The 20,112-nt window shown below is 32.5% G+C and overlaps 1 protein-coding gene across 1 annotated transcript; it reads left to right on the top strand.

Moving 5' to 3' along the window:
* Positions 1-3,837: 3,837 nt before the first annotated feature.
* On the top strand, positions 3,838-19,150 carry LOC139899751 (uncharacterized). The gene is made up of 4 exons (XM_071882589.1): positions 3,838-4,763; positions 4,836-5,138; positions 5,244-5,283; positions 18,434-19,150. Exons 1-4 carry the CDS (start codon positions 3,838-3,840, stop codon positions 19,148-19,150), a joined length of 1,986 nt encoding a protein of 661 aa, XP_071738690.1.
* Positions 19,151-20,112: the final 962 nt, after the last annotated feature.

Here is a 20,112-nt window from a genome sequence, read left to right as displayed (position 1 = left end):
CATTTACCTTTGTTTGGAAAAAAGTTTTTTTTTTTACTTTGCTTTCCCCCACTTTCTTTGTTTTTTTTTTTAAAAAACTTCCTTTTTTTTACGTTACCCGTAAATTATAAATATATAAAAAAAACTTTTTGTTTAATTTTTTTTTTTAGTTTTTAAAAGGCCACTTGACCAATTTTTTAATTCTTTCACAACACCTGATATCGTGATCGTGACCTTTCACCAAAGCAAGAGATATTCTTGATAAACTAAACACGGACTCGTGTTTGAAATTGTCGGCCACAAAAAAATTCATTTGATAAAAGTATATATTTTTTTTTAGTTATAGAAGGAGACCACTTCATTTTCAATACTTCATTTTTGACAAAAAAAACTATTCCATTTTACCATCCCCTTTTTTTCTTACTTTAACTTTTAAGATATACTTTTAATTAAAATAAAAACTACTTTTTCTTATTTTAACTTTTAAGATTTACTTTTAATAAAAATACAAACTACTTTTTGTATTTTAACTTTTAAGATTTACTTTTAATAAAAGTACAAACTACTTTTTCTTATTTTAACTTTTAAGATTTACTTTTAATAAAAATACAAACTATTTTTTTATTTTAACTTTTAAAATTATAAATTTAAGAATAAACGTTAGTATGCATGAAATAAATAATGATTAATTGCATAAGTAATCATAAATGTTAGATAACATATAAAGACCCCGTCGTATTCGTATTGATCGGAATTAATCTCGACCCATGGTACCGTGTTGTCAAATGACGTGTTGCGTACATAAAGTACCGTGTTGTCAAATGACATGTTGCGTACAATCATGAGGTCTTATTAACATAAATATAAATGTTAGTGAAGTTAATAAGAGTTAGATTACAGAAAATATAATTCAGGCGGTATAACCGGCCATATATAACTTAAATAACATAAATATAAATGTTAGTGAAGTTAATAAGAGTTAGATTACAGAAAATATAATTCAGGCGGTATAACCGGCCATATATAACTTAAATAACATAAATATAAATGTTAGTGAAGTTAATAAAAGTTAGTAAACATAAATGATAGTTAGGCGACAATGTCGACCATATATAATTTAGGTGGCAGAGCCAACCATATAATAAGAACAATACAAATGCACTAAGAACTTAATAAAAATTAGTAGTTCAAAATGTTAGTAGTCCAAAATTTGATATGTCCGAGTCTGAAAAACCTTAATAATTTCATACCTTGATTAGTGACTCGTGATCGTTTGAGATATCCTTTGATTACACTAAGCTCTTCGTGCTGATAACGTGTTATAATTCAGTAGGCTTATAACTAATTTTGACCTAAGCCTATACAATCCTTAAATATGAGAGAGTAGTAATGGAAGAGAGAGAGAGTATATTTCTTATATGTAAGAAAATGGTGTGTATATGTGTGTTCATTATCCACATATATATAGTACAAATTTTACTATCAATATTTGACTAATTACCATCCATATTTTACTACTAAATTTACAACAACAAACTACTTTTTCTTATTTTAACTTTTAAGATTTACTTTTAATAAAAATACAAACTACTTTTTGTATTTTAACTTTTAAGATTTACTTTTAATAAAAGTACAAACTACTTTTTCTTATTTTAACTTTTAAGATTTACTTTTAATAAAAATACAAACTATTTTTTTATTTTAACTTTTAAAATTATAAATTTAAGAATAAACATTAGTATGCATGAAATAAATAATGATTAATTGCATAAGTAATCATAAATGTTAGATAACATATAAAGACCCCGTCGTATTCGTATTGATCGGAATTAATCTCGACCCATGGTACCGTGTTGTCAAATGACGTGTTGCGTACAATCATGAGGTCTTATTAACATAAATATAAATGTTAGTGAAGTTAATAAGAGTTAGATTACAGAAAATATAATTCAGGTGGTATAACCGACCATATATAACTTAAATAACATAAATATAAATGTTAGTGAAGTTAGTAAAAGTTAGATTACAGAAATATAATTCAGGTGGTATAACCGACCATATATAACTTAAATAACATAAATATAAATGTTAGTGAAGTTAGTAAAAGTTAGATTACAGAAATATAATTCAGGTGGTATAACCGACCATATATAACTTAAATAACATAAATATAAATGTTAGTAGTCCAAAATTTGATATATTCGAGTCTGAAAATTATTAATAATTTCATACCTTGATTAGTGATTCGTGATCGTTTGAGATATCTTTTAATTACACTAAGCTTTTCGTGCTGATAACGTGTTATAATTCAGTAGGCTTATAACTACCTTTAATGGTTATAAGAACAAAGAGAGAAAAAGAGAGAAGAAGGAGAGAAGAAATATTGATATTGATATTTCAAGAGAAATGGTGCACCTTAAATGGTTACCATACATGTCTATTTATAGTATAAAATATTACTATGCAAGAAATATAATAATAATAAAATTAACATCCAATCTAGATATTTTATAACACAATCTAGATATTTTATAACAAAGACATAATTCTACAAATATATTTTTTGTAATTACGGGGAGTGATCAAGGGGGAGTGACTATGTACGGGGAAAGGGGGGAAGTAATAGAATACACAACACCCCCCAACGATCCATAACAATTATATTCCACCAGATGCACCTTCAATGTTGGGCAGAAATTCAGGAAGAGCGATTCCCATTTGAAACCCCAAAACAAAAACACAATGTGATGATAATCAAGATGGGTTACACTACAAGAAAAATGGCCATTAGTGACCAATTTTTAGTGACCACTTATTTTTTAGTCACTTATAATTCAATATTAGTTACCATAAAAAAGTGGTCATTAAATATTGGTCACGAAATAATATTAGTGACCAAATAAATACTTGTCACTAAAATTCACATATAGTGACCAAAAAGTGGTCACTTATTTTAAAAAAAAATAGATATCATTAGTAACCATTAGTAACCACATAAAATTTACATATAAAGACCAAACAATGATCACTTATTTGAAAAAATATACTCCGTATGCATAACATATAACATATTATATATTATATATTTAATTATATAATATAATATTATCATAAATTAACAATATACTATATAATTTAATATAATATCTATATATATATATATATATAGGTAAATTAGAAATATAAATATATAATAAATTAAATATATAATACCAATGTAATATTATAATATGTGGATATGTGGACAACTGGGCATATACGTACTAATTTAACATACACAGAGTTAAAATTTAATACTCAAATTTCGAGTAACGGAGTATAATTTTGTTTGACTATTGACTAACTACTCCGTCGTTTATAACTTTATTATATTATATTCATATTCATATATGATATATCCAACTGCTCGTCTCCTTCGCTAGACACCCTGCAGATAGTGAGGCGTGGAAACACCTTGATAGAGTATATCCTTTATTTGCAGAAGATCCACGCAATATACGTCTAGGGTTGGCGACCGATGGATTCAGTCCATTTGGCAGCCTAAGTAATTCATATAGTATATGGCCTGTTTTTCTTGTCGTTTATAACCTGCCTCCATGGAAATGTATGAAAGAACCCTACATGTTAATGTCTATGTTGATTCCAGGTCCCAAATCACCTGGAATTAATATAGATGTTTACCTACAACCTTTGATTGATGAACTAAATGAATTTTGGGTTGGTGTCAATGCTTATGATGCATATAGAATGGAGAAATTTTCATTACGTGCAGTCCTTTTGTAGACTATTAAAGACTTTCCGGCATATGGTATGCTCTCTGGTTGGAGTGTTAAGGGCTACAAAGCCTGCCCAATATGCATGAATGAGACCTCATCTCAATACTTGACTCATAGTAGAAAAGTAGTTTACATGGGTCATCGAAAGTTTTTGATATGCACACACCACTGGCGGAAGGATAAAAAGAATTTTGATGGGGAGGTGGATTTTGGTGAGCCAGTCGTACCTAAGTCAGGTCATGAAGTTCTGAATGATATTGATGGGGCGATGGATTTTAGTGAGCCTTATCGCTTTGATAAGACGAGAAAACATAAATATAGTGATGACACACGGGGATGGAAAAAGAAAAGCATATTCTTCAAGCTTCCATATTGGCCTGACCTAAAATTGAGACACAACATAGACATAATGCATGTTGTTAAGAATGTGATAGAAAGTTTGACTGCTACATTATTCAACATTAAGGGTAAGACCAAAGACACATCTAAATCACGCGAGGATTTGAAGGACCATAGGCTTAAAAAGAGTTTACATTTACAACCACACGGTAATTCATTCATAATGCCAATGGCTTGCTACCACTTCACGAAAAATGAGAAACAGAGAGTTATAAATCTGTTAAAGTCAATCAAGTTTCCGGATGGATTTGCTTCAAATATATCAAGATGCATTAAAAAGGAAGAATTCCAATTATCACGCATGAAAAGCCACGACTTTTATGTTTTCATCCAACGAGTGTTGCCGTTATCAATTAGGGGTTGCTTGACAAAAGAAGTTCGAGTCGTGTTGTATGAACTAAGCGAGTTTATCCAGAAGTTATGTGCACGAAATGTGTATTTAGATGTTCTCGAGAAACAAGAAGCAGAAATTGTGGTCATATTATGTAAGTTAGAGCGATTGTTACCCCAATCTTTCTTCGACATTATCATTCACCTATTGATTCATTTACCATATGAAGCAAAGTTGGCAGGCCTGCCTCAATATCGTTGGATGTTCCCTTTTGAGAGGTACTTTTAGTTTTTGGTTTTAAATTTTGAAACACATCCTAACTGTTTCTAATTACTTATCTTTTCTTTCAGGAAAGTGGGTGTTCTAAAGGGATATGTTAAGAACAATGCTCGCCCAGAAGGATGCATTGCTGAGAGATACTTAGATAATGAATGTCTAACATTCTGCTCTATGTATTTAAATGATGTTGAGAGTGCATTCAACATGACTGAACGCAACAACGAAAGGATGGATGTTCAAGGTCAAATTTCTGTTTTCTCATGCAAAGGGCGTCCACTAGGTAGTCGTAAAATATGTGATATGAGTGCAAATGAGCTTAAGAAGATCCACACTTACATTCTTAATAATTGCCATGAAATGGAAAAACTGATAAAGTACGTACATTCTTTCATATAATATTATTTACTAAATTACATTATTTATATTTTATAGATGATATATATTTGTTTACTAAAATTGGTTTATGCCAATTCTTATAGTGACCACAAAGTTGAACTTGAGAAAGAAAACTATAATGATGTAAATGAACGTCATGATTGTAGTGACCCTAACTTTTCCATGATCATATTTTACATGAGATTAATATTTACATGAATAAATGTTTCCAACATGTTAAACAATCAAACTTGTTAAGACTTGGTTAATTGAAATGTAATTTATGCAAATGTTTGACTATCCAGATTGACCGGCGATTCACGAACGTTAAAACGTGTAAAAACTATATGATGATATATATATGGACATACATATAGTTAACATGAGATTATGATAAGTAAGTATATCACTAAGTATATTAACAATGAGTTATATACATAAAATGAGACTATTGATGTAAGAAACTCGAAACAATATATATAACGATTATCGTTATAACAACGCCTTATTAAATATATATGAATTATATTAAGATATTGTTACACTATATTTAACATGATAAAATGATAAGTAAATATATCATTAAGTGTATTAACAATGAACTACATAAGTAAAAACAAGACTACTAACTTAAGGATTTCGAAACGAGACATATACGTAACGATTATCGTTGTAACGATATTTTAATGTATATATATATATATATATATATATATATATATATATATATATATATATATATATATATATATATATATATATATATATATATATATATATATATATATCATATTAAGATATATTCATACATCATGTTAGCATGATAATAGAATAATTTAACATCTCATTAGATATAATAAACAATGGATTAACAACATTAAATGAGATCGTTAACTTAAAGGTTTCAAAACAATACTTACATGTAACGACTATCGATGACTAAACGACTCCATTAAAATGTATATACATGTAATGTATTTAAATGTATTTGAATACTTTTGAAAGACTTCAAGACACATATCAAAGTACTTCCATTTAACAAAAAAACTTACAATTGCATTCTCATTCATTTTCATCAACAATTCTACTCGTATGCACCCGTATATGTACTCGTACAATACACAGCTTCTAGATGTATTTGATATTGGTATATACACATAAAAATCTGCTCCTTAGCAGCCCATGTGAGTTACCTAACCATGTGGGAACCATCATTTAGCAACTAGCATGAATGATTACACAAAATTACAAAAATATTAGTAATCATTCATGACTTATTTACAAGTAAACAAAATTACACATCCTTTATATCTAATCCATATACCAACGACCAAAAACACCTACAAACACTTTCATTCTTCAATTTTCTTCATCTAATTGATCTCTCTCAAGTTCTATCTTTAAGTTCTAAGTGTTCTTCATAAATTCTATAAGTTCTAGTTTCATAAAATCAAGAATACTTTCAAGTTTGCTAGCTCAATTCCAATCTTGTAAAGTGATCATCCAATCTCAAGAAATCTTTGTTTTTTATAGTAGGTTATCATTCTAATTCAAGGTAATACTCATATTCAAACTTTGATTCAATTTCTATAACTATAACAATCTTATTTCAAGTGGAAATCTTACTTGAACTTGTTTTCGTGTCATAATTCTGCTTCAAGAACTTTCAAGCCATCCAAGGATCCTTTGAAGCTAGATCTATTTTTCTCATTTCCAGTAGGTTTATCCACAAAAATTGAGGTAGTAATATGTTCATAACATCATTCGATTCATACATATAAAGCTATCTTATTCGAAGTTGTAAACTTGTAATCACTAGAACATAGTTTAGTTAATTCTAAACTTGTTCTCAAATAAAGTTAATCCTTCTAACTAGACTTTTAAAATCAACTAAACACATGTTCTATATCTATATGATATGCTAACTTAATGATTTAAAACCTGGAAATACGAAGAACACCGTAAAACCGGACATACGCCGTCGTAGTAACACTGCGGGCTGTTTTGGGTTGATTAATTAAAAACTATGAAAATCTTTGAATTGAAAGTTGTTTCTCTGAGAAAATGATTTTTCTTATGAACATGAAACTATATCCAAAATTCATGGTTAAACTCAAAGTGAAAGTATGTTTTTCAAAATGGTCATCAAGACGTCGTTCTTTCGACTGAAATGACTACCTCTTATAAAAACGACTTGTAACTCACATTTCCGACTATAAACCTATACTTTAAACAATTATCTATGATTGAAGATATGAAATGAATATAGTTGTATTATATTTTGATATATATTTATATATTTGTTATAGGTTCGTGAATCAACTCGTGGCCAAGTCTAATTCTCGACGAATTGATAATCGGTGAAAGTGAGTTATAGTCCCATTTTAAATCTAATATTTTTGGGATGAGAATACATGCAGTTTATAAATGTTTTACAAAATAGACACAAGTACGTGAAACTACATTCTATGGTTGAATTATTATTACCGAATATCATCCTTTTTAGTCTGGTAATCTAAAAATTAGGGAACAGACACCCTAATTGACGCGAATCCTAAAGATAGATCTATTGGGCCTAACAAACCCCATCCGTTGTTGCGGATGCTTTAGTACTTCAATTTTATCATGTCCGATGAGAGTCCCGGAATGATGGGGATATTTTAGACGCGTTCTGCTAATGTCGGTTACAAGGTGTTCACCATATGAATGATTTTTATCTCTATGCAGTTTGCGAAATGCCTTATATGAGATGGTTGTTATGAAAAATGAAATCTTGTGGTCTATTATTATGATTTGATAAATATAGAGATTAAACCTATAACTCACCAACATTTTTGTTGACGTTTAAAACATGTTTATTCTCAGGTGATTATTAAGAGCTTCCGTTGTTGCATGCTAATTTAAGGACAAGATTTGGAGTCAGCATGCTTGTATAATAATGTTTAAAAACTGCATTCGAAGACTTACTTTGTTGTATAATATTATTGTAAACCAATATGAATGATCGTGTGTAAAACGTTATCTTTTAGATTATCATCACTTGATAATCTATGTTATGGTTTTTGAACCTATGTCGATAAAGTAAAGGTTATGGTTTATTTTAAAAACGAATGCAGTCTTTGAAAAACGTCTCATATAGAGGTCAAAACTTCGCGACGAAATCAATTAATATGGAACGTTTATAATCAATATGAACGGGACATTTCAGTTGGTATCCGAGCGTTGGTCTTAGAGAACTAGAATTTTGCATTAGTGTGTCTTATCGAGTTTGTTACGATGCATTAGCGAGTCTGAACTTCGACCGTGCCTTTCGTTAAAAATGATTGCTTAACAAAATTTGTTGGAAACTATATATTTTTAACATGTAAATATTATGTAATCTCTTAACGTGTTTGATATTGTGTGATAGATGTCTACCTCTAGTACAAATCCCATCGACTCACCTAATAATAATGAAGAGTCAAATGTAATTTGGGATGATTCACAAATTCCGGAAGAAGAAGAGGAACCGGAAGAAGAGGAACCGGAAGAAGAAGAGGTTCCGGAGGAGGAAATATTAATACCTACAGTAAAACGGTTAAATAAAAGAAAATTCTCAACCAACGGACCAAGGTTAATAATGGTCAATGGTGTTTCCGCCAAGGAAACAAAATATTGGGAAGATTACCAATTTTCCGATGAATCGGATCTCGATGAGGATTCCGATGATGTTATAGAAATTACCCCAACTCAATTTAATAAGGCAAAAGAGAATAATAAGGGAAAGAGCATCAAAATAGAGAAATCTGATTCGAACCCCAATGAACTTTATATGTATCGTCAACACCTGTATTTCTTAAGTTGTAACAATAACCCGGGAACCTCTAAACCACCAGGTTTTTCTAAACCATTGTGGAAAACGACGGCTCGTATTAGAGGATCAAAATATATCCCTAGAAACTTAGCAAAACGAACCAAGTCTGAAGAAGAAGAAACGAGTGAGTCGGAATAAGAAAGTTGAAATCATGTGATGTAATATATGTAATATAGTGTGCTTGTGCTTTTATGATATATGCAAAATTTACTTGTATTGTTTGTTAAGAATCTTCTATGAATCTAACCCTCGTCTATTTTACAGTATAAAAACACAAAATGGATGTTAAGGATAGGCGACCAAATATTTTAGAAGACCTACCCGGAGACATGATTGATGAAATCTTGTCTAAATTCGGTCAGAATTCGTCAGCACAATTATTTACGACGAAATTAGTTTGTAGAACATTGGAAGAACGTTCCAAGCATGCCTTAGTTTATAAAAGGCTTTAATTTGAAAGATGGGGTATATCACATTGGGGAAATCATAAGTTACGCCGTGTTTACTTTAAAGCATATAATGCGGGGAACCCAAATGCAATTTTACGCTACGGGTTAAGAACCAATTTTGACTCAACGTATCCGAACATAGGACTTCATGCTTTAGAAAGAGCTTCTAACATGAAAAATAAAGAAGCATGTTATGCTTACGGGTTAGTGATGTTCGCTTCTCACCAAAGTGAGAAAAAGAACATCGGATTACAACTGTTAAATAAAACATTCCCACAAGTGACGAATTCGATAGTTGGGGTGAGAAACAAGGTTTTTAGGTTGTTACGAGACTGTTGGACATTGCGTAACCCTCGTCCTTTTGACGACGTTACAACATGTTGTCTTGCTAACGGTCACAACGGTTATGTTCACAAGACCAAGGATGGGAAGTAGTCTTAGTAAAACCAGAATGCATGACTTGTTTCTGGACGTATGAATTATGTGTCTTTATTGCCTTTGCTGAACGCCTTGCGCATTAACTTGAATTATCTTCGCAACTGCTTTGTATCAAAGTTTTTATGTGCTATATTTCATGCTATATGTAAAATAACGGTATTGTAAGTTTTCAAAATATTGTATAAAAGTTTGAATATGAATTATTTTTGTGATTAGTTTTTCATATAGAATTGTAGTAGTTGAAATGGTATATTAGCTACTAAGTATGAACTTAACGGGTAGGTACTACCCGAATTAAAATTATAAAACGCTAATATGAAGAAAGAACTTTTATAAATAAGTTCATATTATGCTACGAAATACTATTGACTACTCTTGATATTCTATATGATTAACTCATTTCTTTTGGCTATTTTTGAAGGAAATGGCACCAACTACTCGACACACCATGAGTATGAGCGAAGAAGAATTCTGTACTTTTCTTGCTGCGAACATAGCCGCAGTACAGGCTGCAATGCAGAATAATAACAATAACTCTGAATCCAGCAACGGAACAAACGCCACAAGAACTCGTGGAGGATACTCCTACAAAGAATTCACTGCCTGTAAACCTCTGGAATTCGATGGAACCGAGGGTCCAATCGGATTAAAACGGTGGACCGAGAAGGTCGAATCGGTGTTTGCCATAAGTAAGTGTGCTGAAAAAGACAAAGTAAAATACGCTACGCATACCTTCACATGTGATGCGTTAACATGGTGGAACACCTATCTCGAGCAGGTGGGACAAGATGCTGCTTACGCACTACCGTGGTCAGCATTCAAGCACTTGAATCGTCCCAGAAACGAGGTCAATAAGCTCAAGGCGGAGCTTAGAGGATTACAAACGCAAGGTTTCGACATTACCACGTACGAACGAAGATTCACAGAGTTCTGCTTATTGTGTCCAAGAGCGTTCGAGGATGAAGAAGAGAAGATCGACGCGTTTGTGAAAGGGTTACCAGAAAGAATCCAGGAAGATGTGAGTACAAACGAGCCAGCCTCCATACAAAAGGCAAGTCGAATGGCTCACAAGCTCATAAACCAGATCTAAGGAAGAATGAAAAAGCAAGCGGCTGAAGAGGTCAACACGAAACAACTCAAGAGAAAGTGGGAAGAAACCAGTGACAAGGGTCACGAATACAACAACAACAGTAACTATCGTATCAACAATCAACCCCAAAATCACAACCACAAACGCACCTTTTTTCGCAACAACAACCGCAACAAAAACTATCCCAACAACAACAACTACAACAACCATCCCAACAATAATAACAATCACAACAACAACCATTTCAATAACAACAGCAGCAAAAACTAGAAAATTCCTTGCAAAAGGTGTGAAGGATACCATCCGGATATTTATTGTTCGGTAGTATGTACCAAGTGTAATAGAATGGGGCATAGTGCGGCAAAGTGTGAAGTTTATGGACCAAGGAATAGGGGAACAGAAAATGTCAACGTTACTTGTTTCGGATGTGGGAAGAAGGGTCACTATAAAACTAAGTGCCCGAATCAGGGAAATAATGTCGGACAAAGCCGTGGAAGAATTTTCAATATTAATGCGGAAGAAGCACATGAAGACCCGGAACTTGTTACGGGTACGTTTCTAATCGATGAAAAACCTGCTTATGTTTTATTTGATTCGGGTGCGGATAAAAGTTATATGAGTAGAGATTTTTGTGCTAAATTAGGTTGTCCATTAACACCTTTGGATAATAAATTTTTACTCGAAGTAGCAAACGGTAAATTAATGTCAGCCGATAAAATATGTCGGAATCGTGAAATTAAACTGGTTGGTGAAACGTTTAAGATTAATTTGATACCAGTAGAGTTAGGAAGTTTTGATGTAATAATTGGCATGGACTGGATGAAAAATGAGAGAGCAGAGGTCGTATGTTACAAAAATGCGATTCGCATTGTACGAGAAAAAGGAAAACCCTTAATGGTGTACGGAAAAAAGATTACCGCGAAGTTAAATCTTATTAGTAATTTGAAGGCGCAAAAACTAATAAGAAAAGGTTGCTATGCCATCCTAGCACATGTCGAGAAGGTGCAAACTGAAGAAAAGAACATCAATAATGTTCCCGTCGCAAAAGAATTTCCCGACGTATTTTCGAAAGAATTACCGGGACTACCTCCACATCGATCCGTTGAATTTCAAATAGATCTTGTACCAGGAGCTGCACCAATAGCTCGTGCTCCGTACAGACTAGCACCTAGCGAAATGAAGGAACTCCAAAGCCAATTACAAGAACTTTTGGAGCGTGGTTTCATTCGACCAAGCACATCACCATGGGGAGCACCGGTGTTGTTTGTCAAGAAGAAGGTTGGTTCATTCAGATTGTGTATCGATTACAGAGAATTGAACAAACTTACCATTAAGAACCGTTATCCACTACCGAGAATCGATGACTTATTTGATCAACTACAAGGCTCGTCGGTTTATTCAAAGATTGATTTACGTTCCGGGTATCATCAAATGCGGGTGAAGGAGGATGATATTCCAAAGACTGCTTTCAGAACACGTCACGGTCATTACGAGTTTATGGTTATGTCGTTTGGATTGACTAACGCACCAGCTGTGTTCATGGACCTCATGAACCGAGTGTGTGAACCATACCTTGACAAGTTTGTCATTGTTTTCATCGATGACAAACTTATTTACTCAAAGAATGACCAAGAGCACGGTGAACATTTGAGAAAAGTGCTAGAGTTGTTGAGGAAAGAAAAACTGTACGCTAAGTTTTCAAAGTGTGCATTTTGGTTGGAAGAAGTTCAATTTCTTGGTCACATAGTGAACAAAGAAGGTATTAAGGTAGATTCGGCAAAGATTGAAACTATTGAAAAGTGGAAAACCCCAAAAACTCCGAAGCATATACGCCAATTTTTAGGATTGGCTGGTTACTACAGAAGATTCATCCAAGATTTTTCCAAAATAGCAAAACCCTTGACTACATTAACGCATAAAGGGAAGAAATTTGAATGGAAGGATGAACAAGAGAAAGCGTTTCAAATGTTGAAGAAAAAGCTAACTACAGCACCTATATTGTCATTACCGGAAGGGAATGATGATTTTGTGATATATTGTGACGCCTCAAAGCAAGGCCTTGGTTGTGTATGAATGCAACGAATGAAGGTAATTGCTTATGCGTCTAGACAATTGAAGATTCACGAACAAAATTATACGACTCACGATTTGGAATTGAGAGCTGTTGTTTTTGCATTAAAGACATGGAGGCATTACTTATATGGGGTCAAAAGTATTATATATACCGATCACAAGAGTCTCCAACATATATTTAATCAGAAACAACTAAACATGAGACAGCGTAGGTGGATTGAGTTACTGAATGATTACGATTTCGAGATTCGTTACCACCCGGGGAAGGCGAATGTGGTAGCCGACGCTCTGAGTAGAAAGGACAGAGAACCTATACGGGTAAAAGCTATGAATATAATTATTCGTACTAACCTTACTACTCAAATAAAGGAGGCGCAATAAGGAGTTTTAAAAGAAGAAAATTTAAAGAAGGAAATACCCAAAGGATCGAAAATACATCTTAATATTCAGGAAGATGGAACCCGATATAGGGCTGAAAGAATTTGGGTACCAAAGTTGGGAGATGTGAGAGATATGGTACTTAAGGAAGCACATAAAATCAGATATTCAATACATCCCGGAGCAGGAAAGATGTATAAGGATCTCAAGAAACACTTTTGGTGGCCGGGTATGAAAGCTGATATTGCAACATACGTAGGAGAATGTTTGACGTGTTCTAAAGTCAAAGCTGAACATCAGAAACCATCAGATCTACTTCAACAACCCGAAATCTCGGAATGGAAATGGGAAAACATTACCATGGATTTCATTACTAAATTGCCAAGGACTGCAAGTGGTTATGATACTATTTGGGTAATAGTCGATCGTCTCACCAAGTCAGCGCATTTTCTACCAATGAAGGAAGATGATAAAATGGAGAATTTGGCACGACTATACTTGAAAGAAGTCGTTTCCAGACATGGAATACCAGTCTCTATTATCTCTGATAGGGATGGTAGATTTGTGTCAAGATTTTGGTAGACATTACAACAAGCATTGGGGACTCGTCTAGACATGAGTACTGCCTATCATCCACAAACTGATGGGCAAAGCGAAAGGATGATACAAACGCTTGAAGACATGCTACGAGCATGTGTTATTGATTTCGGAAATAGTAGGGATCGACACCTACCGTTAGCAGAATTTTCCTACAACAACAGTTATCATTCGAGTATTGAGATGGCGTCGTTTGAGGTACTTTATGGTAGAAAGTGCAGGTCTCCAAATTGTTGGAGTGAAGTGGGGGATAGACAAATTATGGGTCCGGAGATAATTCAAGAAACTACCGAGAAGATCATCCAAATTCAACAACGATTAAAAACCGCCCAAAGTCGACAAAAGAGCTACGCAGACATTAAAAGAAAAGATATAGAATTTGAAATTGGAGAGATGGTCATGCTTAAAGTTTCACCTTGAAAAGGCGTTGTTCGATTTGCTAAACGGGGAAAATTAAATCCAAGGTACATTGGGCCATTCAAGATTATTGATCGTGTCGGACCAGTAGCTTACCGACTTGAGTTACCTCAAAAACTCGCGGCTGTACATAACACTTACCACGTCTCGAATTTGAAGAAATGTTTTGCTAAAGAAGATCTCACTATTCCGTTAGACGAAATCTAAATCAACGAAAAACTTCAATTTATTGAAGAACCCGTCGAAATAATGGATCGTGAGGTTAAAAGACTTAAGCAAAATAAAATACCAATCGTTAAAGTCCGATGGAACGCTCGTAGAGGACCCGAATTCACCTGAGAACGTGAAGAACAGATAAAGAAGAAATACCCGCACTTATTTCCAGAAGATGCGTCAACACCTCCGACTGCTTAAAATTTCAGGACGAAATTTATTTAACGGGTAGGTACTGTAGTGACCCTAACTAATCCGAACTTTTCCGAACTTTTCCATGATTATATATTAAATGAAAACTATATTTGCATGATGAAATGTTTCCAACATGTTAAGCAATCAAACTTTTTAAGACTTGGTTAATTGAAACAGAAATTATATAGACGTTTGACCACCCAGTTTGACCGATGATTCACGAACGTTATAATTTGTATATGACATGATGATATATATATGGATATACATATATTTTTAACATGATATAAAGATAATCAAGTATCTCACTAAGTATATTAACAATGTGTTATATACATAAAAATGAGACTATTGACGTAAGAAACTCGAAACGATACATATAACGATTATCGTTATAACAACGCCTTATTAAATATATATGAATTATATTAAGATATTGTTACACTATATTTAACATGATAAAATGATAAGTAAATATATCATTAAGTGTGTTAACAATGAACTACATAAGTAAAAACAAGACTACTAACTTAAGGATTTCGAAACGAGACATATATGTAACGATTATCGTTGTAACGATATTTTAATGTACATATATATATCATATTAAGATATATTCATACATCATGTTAGCATGATAATAGAATAAGTTAACATCTCATTAGATATAATAAACAATGGATTAACAACATTAAATGAGATCGTTAACTTAAAGGTTTCAAAATAACACTTACATGTAACGACTATCGATGACTAAACGACTCCATTAAAATGTATATACATGTAATGTATTTAAATGTATTTGAACACTTTTGAAAGACTTCAAGACACATATCAAAGTACTTCCATTTAACAAAAATACTTACAATTGCATTCTCATTCATTTTCATCAACAATTCTACTCGTATGCACCCGTATATGTACTCGTACAATACACAGCTTCTAGATGTATTTACTATTGGTATATACACATAAAAATCTGCTCCTTAGCAGCCCATGTGAGTTACCTAACCATGTGGGAACCATCATTTGGCAACTAGCATGAATGATTACACAAAATTACAAAAATATTAGTAATCATTCGTGACTTATTTACAAGTAAACAAAATTACACATCCTTTATATCTAATCCATATACCAACGACCAAAAACACCTACAAATGCTTTCATTCTTCAAATTTCTTCATCTAATTGATCTCTCTCAAGTTCTATCTTCAAGTTCTAAGTGTTCTTCATAAATTCTATAAGTTCTAGTTTCATAAAATCAAGAATACTTTCAAGTTTGCTAACTCACTTCCAATCTTGTAAAGTGATCATCCAACCTCAAGAAATCTTTGTTGTTTACAGTAGGTTATCATTCTAATTCAAGGTAATATTCATATTCAAACTTTGATTCAATTTCTATAACTATAACAATCTTATTTCAAGTGGAAATCTTACTTGAACTTGTTTTCGTGTCATAATTCTGCTTCAAGAACTTTCAAGCCATTCAAGGATCTTTTGAAGCTAAATCTATTTTTCTCATTTCCATTAGGTTTATCCACAAAACTTGAGATAGTAATGGTGTTCATAACATCATTCGATTCATACATATAAAGCTATCTTATTCGAAGTTGTAAACTTGTAATCACTAGAACATAGTTTAGTTAATTCTAAACTTGTTCGCAAATAAAGTTAATCCTTATAACTAGACTTTTAAAATCAACTAAACACATGTTCTATATCTATATGATATGCTAATTTAATGATTTAAAACCTGTAAACACGAAGAACACCGTAAAACCGGACATACGCCGTCGTAGTAACACTGCGGGCTGTTTTGGGTTGATTAATTAAAAACTATGAAAATCTTTGAATTGAAAGTTGTTTCTCTGGAAAAATGATTTTTCTTATGAACATGAAACTATATCCAAAATTCATGGTTAAACTCAAAGTGAAAGTATGTTTTTCAAAATGGTCATCAAGACGTCGTTCTTTCGACTGAAATGACTACCTCTTATAAAAATGACTTGTAACTCATATTTCTGACTATAAACCTATAATTTTTCTGTTTAGATTAGTAATCTTTGGTTCAATATGAAACCATAGCACTTTGAGTCACTCAAAACGGATTTGAAACGAAGAAATTATGGGTAAAACAAAATTGGTAAAAATTACTAGTTTTAGCTACGAAAATTTTATAACAAGTTCTATACTAATCATATACTAGCTAACTTTTCTTGTATTATATCAAGTAATCTTGAGTAGTTAAGACTCTAGTTACACAACACGTCGGATAAATCGAAAGACACCACATACACAATACGTCGAGATAACTTCAAAGACAATAGATGTATTGTGGGTCATGATTGAGTCTTATACAATACATGTACACTATGTTTTGATTATTACAGGGTGATCTTGAACTAACTATGGACTATTATCTTGACAACTTAAACCATCACACGTAATCAAAAATATAAATTTAAACAATTATCTATGATTGAAGATATGAAATGAATATAGTTGTATTATATTTTGATATATATTTATATATTTGTTATAGGTTCGTGAATCAACTCGTGGCCAAGTCTAATTCTCGACGAATTGATAATCGGTGAAAGTGAGTTATAGTCCCATTTTAAATCTAATATTTTTGGGATGAGAATACATGCAGTTTATAAATATTTTACAAAATAGACACAAGTACGTGAAACTACATTCTATGGTTGAATTATTATTACCGAATATCACCCTTTTTAGTCTGGTAATCTAAAAATTAGGGAACAGACACCCTAATTGACGTGAATCCTAAAGATAGATCTATTGGGCCTAACAAACCCCATCCGTTGTTGCGGATGCTTTAGTACTTCAATTTTATCATGTCCGATGAGAGTCCCGGAATGATGGGGATATTCTAGACGCGTTCTGCTAATGTCGGTTACAAGGTGTTCACCATATGAATGATTTTTATCTCTATACAGTTTGCGAAATGCCTTATATGAGATGGTTGTTATGAAAAATGAAATCTTGTGGTCTATTATTATGATTTGATAAATATAGAGATTAAACCTATAACTCACCAACATTTTTGTTGACGTTTAAAACATGTTTATTCTCAGGTGATTATTAAGAGCTTCCATTGTTGCATGCAAATTTAAGGACAAGATTTGGAGTCAGCATGCTTGTATAATAATGTTTAAAAACTGCATTCGAAGACTTACTTTGTTGTATAATATTATTGTAAACCAATATGAATGATCGTGTGTAAAACGTTATCTTTTAGATTATCATCACTTGATAATCTATGTTATGGTTTTTGAACCTATGTCGATAAAATAAAGGTTATGGTTTGTTTTAAAAACGAATGCAGTCTTTGAAAAACGTCTCATATAGAGGTCAAAACCTCCCGACGAAATCAATTAATATGGAACGTTTATAATCAATATGAACGGGACATTTCAATGATAAACAATTTGCTTCTTGGCTTCAACAAGTAAGATCTGTTTTTGATATTTATTGAATTTAAAAGTTTGTCATATGAAATTCTAAAGTTTGTCATATGAAATTCTAAAGTTTGTTAATCTGACTCATTTATGGTTTTTACTTTAGGGAAGTACTCGTCAACAATTATTTGCACCAGAAATTCGGATATTGTCACATGGACCATCACATTCAGTGAATCAATATAGTGGATGTATGGTGAATGGGTATAGGTTTCACACCCAAAGTCGTGAAAAGAATAGGAAGACTCAAAATAGTGGAGTAATAGTGCAAGGTTGTCATAAAACAAACATTATTGACTTCTATGGGATATTACAAGAAGTGTTAGAGTTGGAATACTTGGGTGACAATAAACGAGTGTTAGTATTCAAATGTGATTGGTTTAAGATTGATGATCGAAATGGGCTACAGGTTGACAAAGAGTCTAGAGCAACTAGCATTAATACATCTCGAAAATGGTATAGAGATCAACCATACATTCTTGCATCACAAGCTAAACAAGTTTTTTATGTGCCTGATTTAAAGTTGGGAAGAAATTGGCATGTTGTTCAAAGCAGTATCCCTCGTGCACTATATGATATTCCTTTGGAAGAAGTATATCAAGAACAAGAGCCCGTTTTAAATTCGGGTATTGATTTAAATATGGATAAGGCACCCCTAACAAGAGGTGGAGGTACTGTCCCACTCGAAATTCCGGATTTATCAACCGTTGGTGGTGATTGTCAAGGCCTCGATGATGAAGGATTTATTGACTCTTCAGATTTAGAGTCTTCTCAAGAAGAGGAGTTTTCTGAAGATGAAGATGATTGTACTGATTCGGAATAGGCTTTAAATTAATATTCAGTTAGACTTAATTCAAAGACGAGTCGTCTCAAGATGATTGTACTGATTCAGAATAGGCTTTAATTTGATATTCAGTTAGACTTAATTGAAAATAGGTTTTGAATTATTTTCAGTTACATTTAATGTGTGTGCATATTATTACTGAAAGCTTGCTTAATATAAAATAGGTTTTTTCCTTAAACTGTTAACCTATTTATGTGTGCAGATTATTACTGAAAACTTTATTAATTCAAAATTAGTTATTTCCTTAATTTGTCTAACCTATTTTTATGCGCAGATCGTTAGGTAAATCTTGCTTTAGTGTAATCTACTTCAGCTTTATGGATCAAACAAGACATCCGGTGAAGGAGAATTTAAGTCATCCAAAAAACAACCAAAAACAGCGGGTACGGAAATATTATTACATCTTCTTTGTTTAACCCAAAGATCCTCAATATATTTCTCTTTTATAGATCTCTAGTCATTCTATGGAGAATACACATCCTATGGAGAATACTAACATCTTAAACATGGTATATTCTCATATACTTGCCAACATCTCAACAAGGAAATATTAATTGTTTTTCATCAGTGTTTTTGTAGTTCATATTAATTTAGCTGATTATTTTAAAATTGTGTTACATGTTATCAAGATGGTTGGGCGTGGTATAGGGGTCATGAAAAGGCCTGGTCTTCAAAAGTCAAGTAGTACCCGTGACTTTCCAAGAAATAACCATATCCGGTTCCAAGATGATGAGTTGTATACACAAGATACAATGCATTCTTTTTCTCCAAGACATGTGAGAAGAGCATATTCTAGTGTGACAATGGACGAAAATGATGAACAAGAGCAGGAAGCTGATTTTGATTCTGATTCTGAGACCGACTCAATGGATCCTCAACAAGATGAGAATATTAGTTCAACTTCACATGGTATGTAGTTAATTTAAATAAAGTTTGTTTCA

The sequence above is a fragment of the Rutidosis leptorrhynchoides genome, chromosome 3 (assembly GCF_046630445.1).
Source record: "Rutidosis leptorrhynchoides isolate AG116_Rl617_1_P2 chromosome 3, CSIRO_AGI_Rlap_v1, whole genome shotgun sequence".
In the NCBI taxonomy this organism is placed as follows: domain Eukaryota; kingdom Viridiplantae; phylum Streptophyta; class Magnoliopsida; order Asterales; family Asteraceae; genus Rutidosis; species Rutidosis leptorrhynchoides.
Note: the sequence above shows the minus strand (reverse complement) of the source record. Positions and strands in the feature narration are given on the sequence as shown.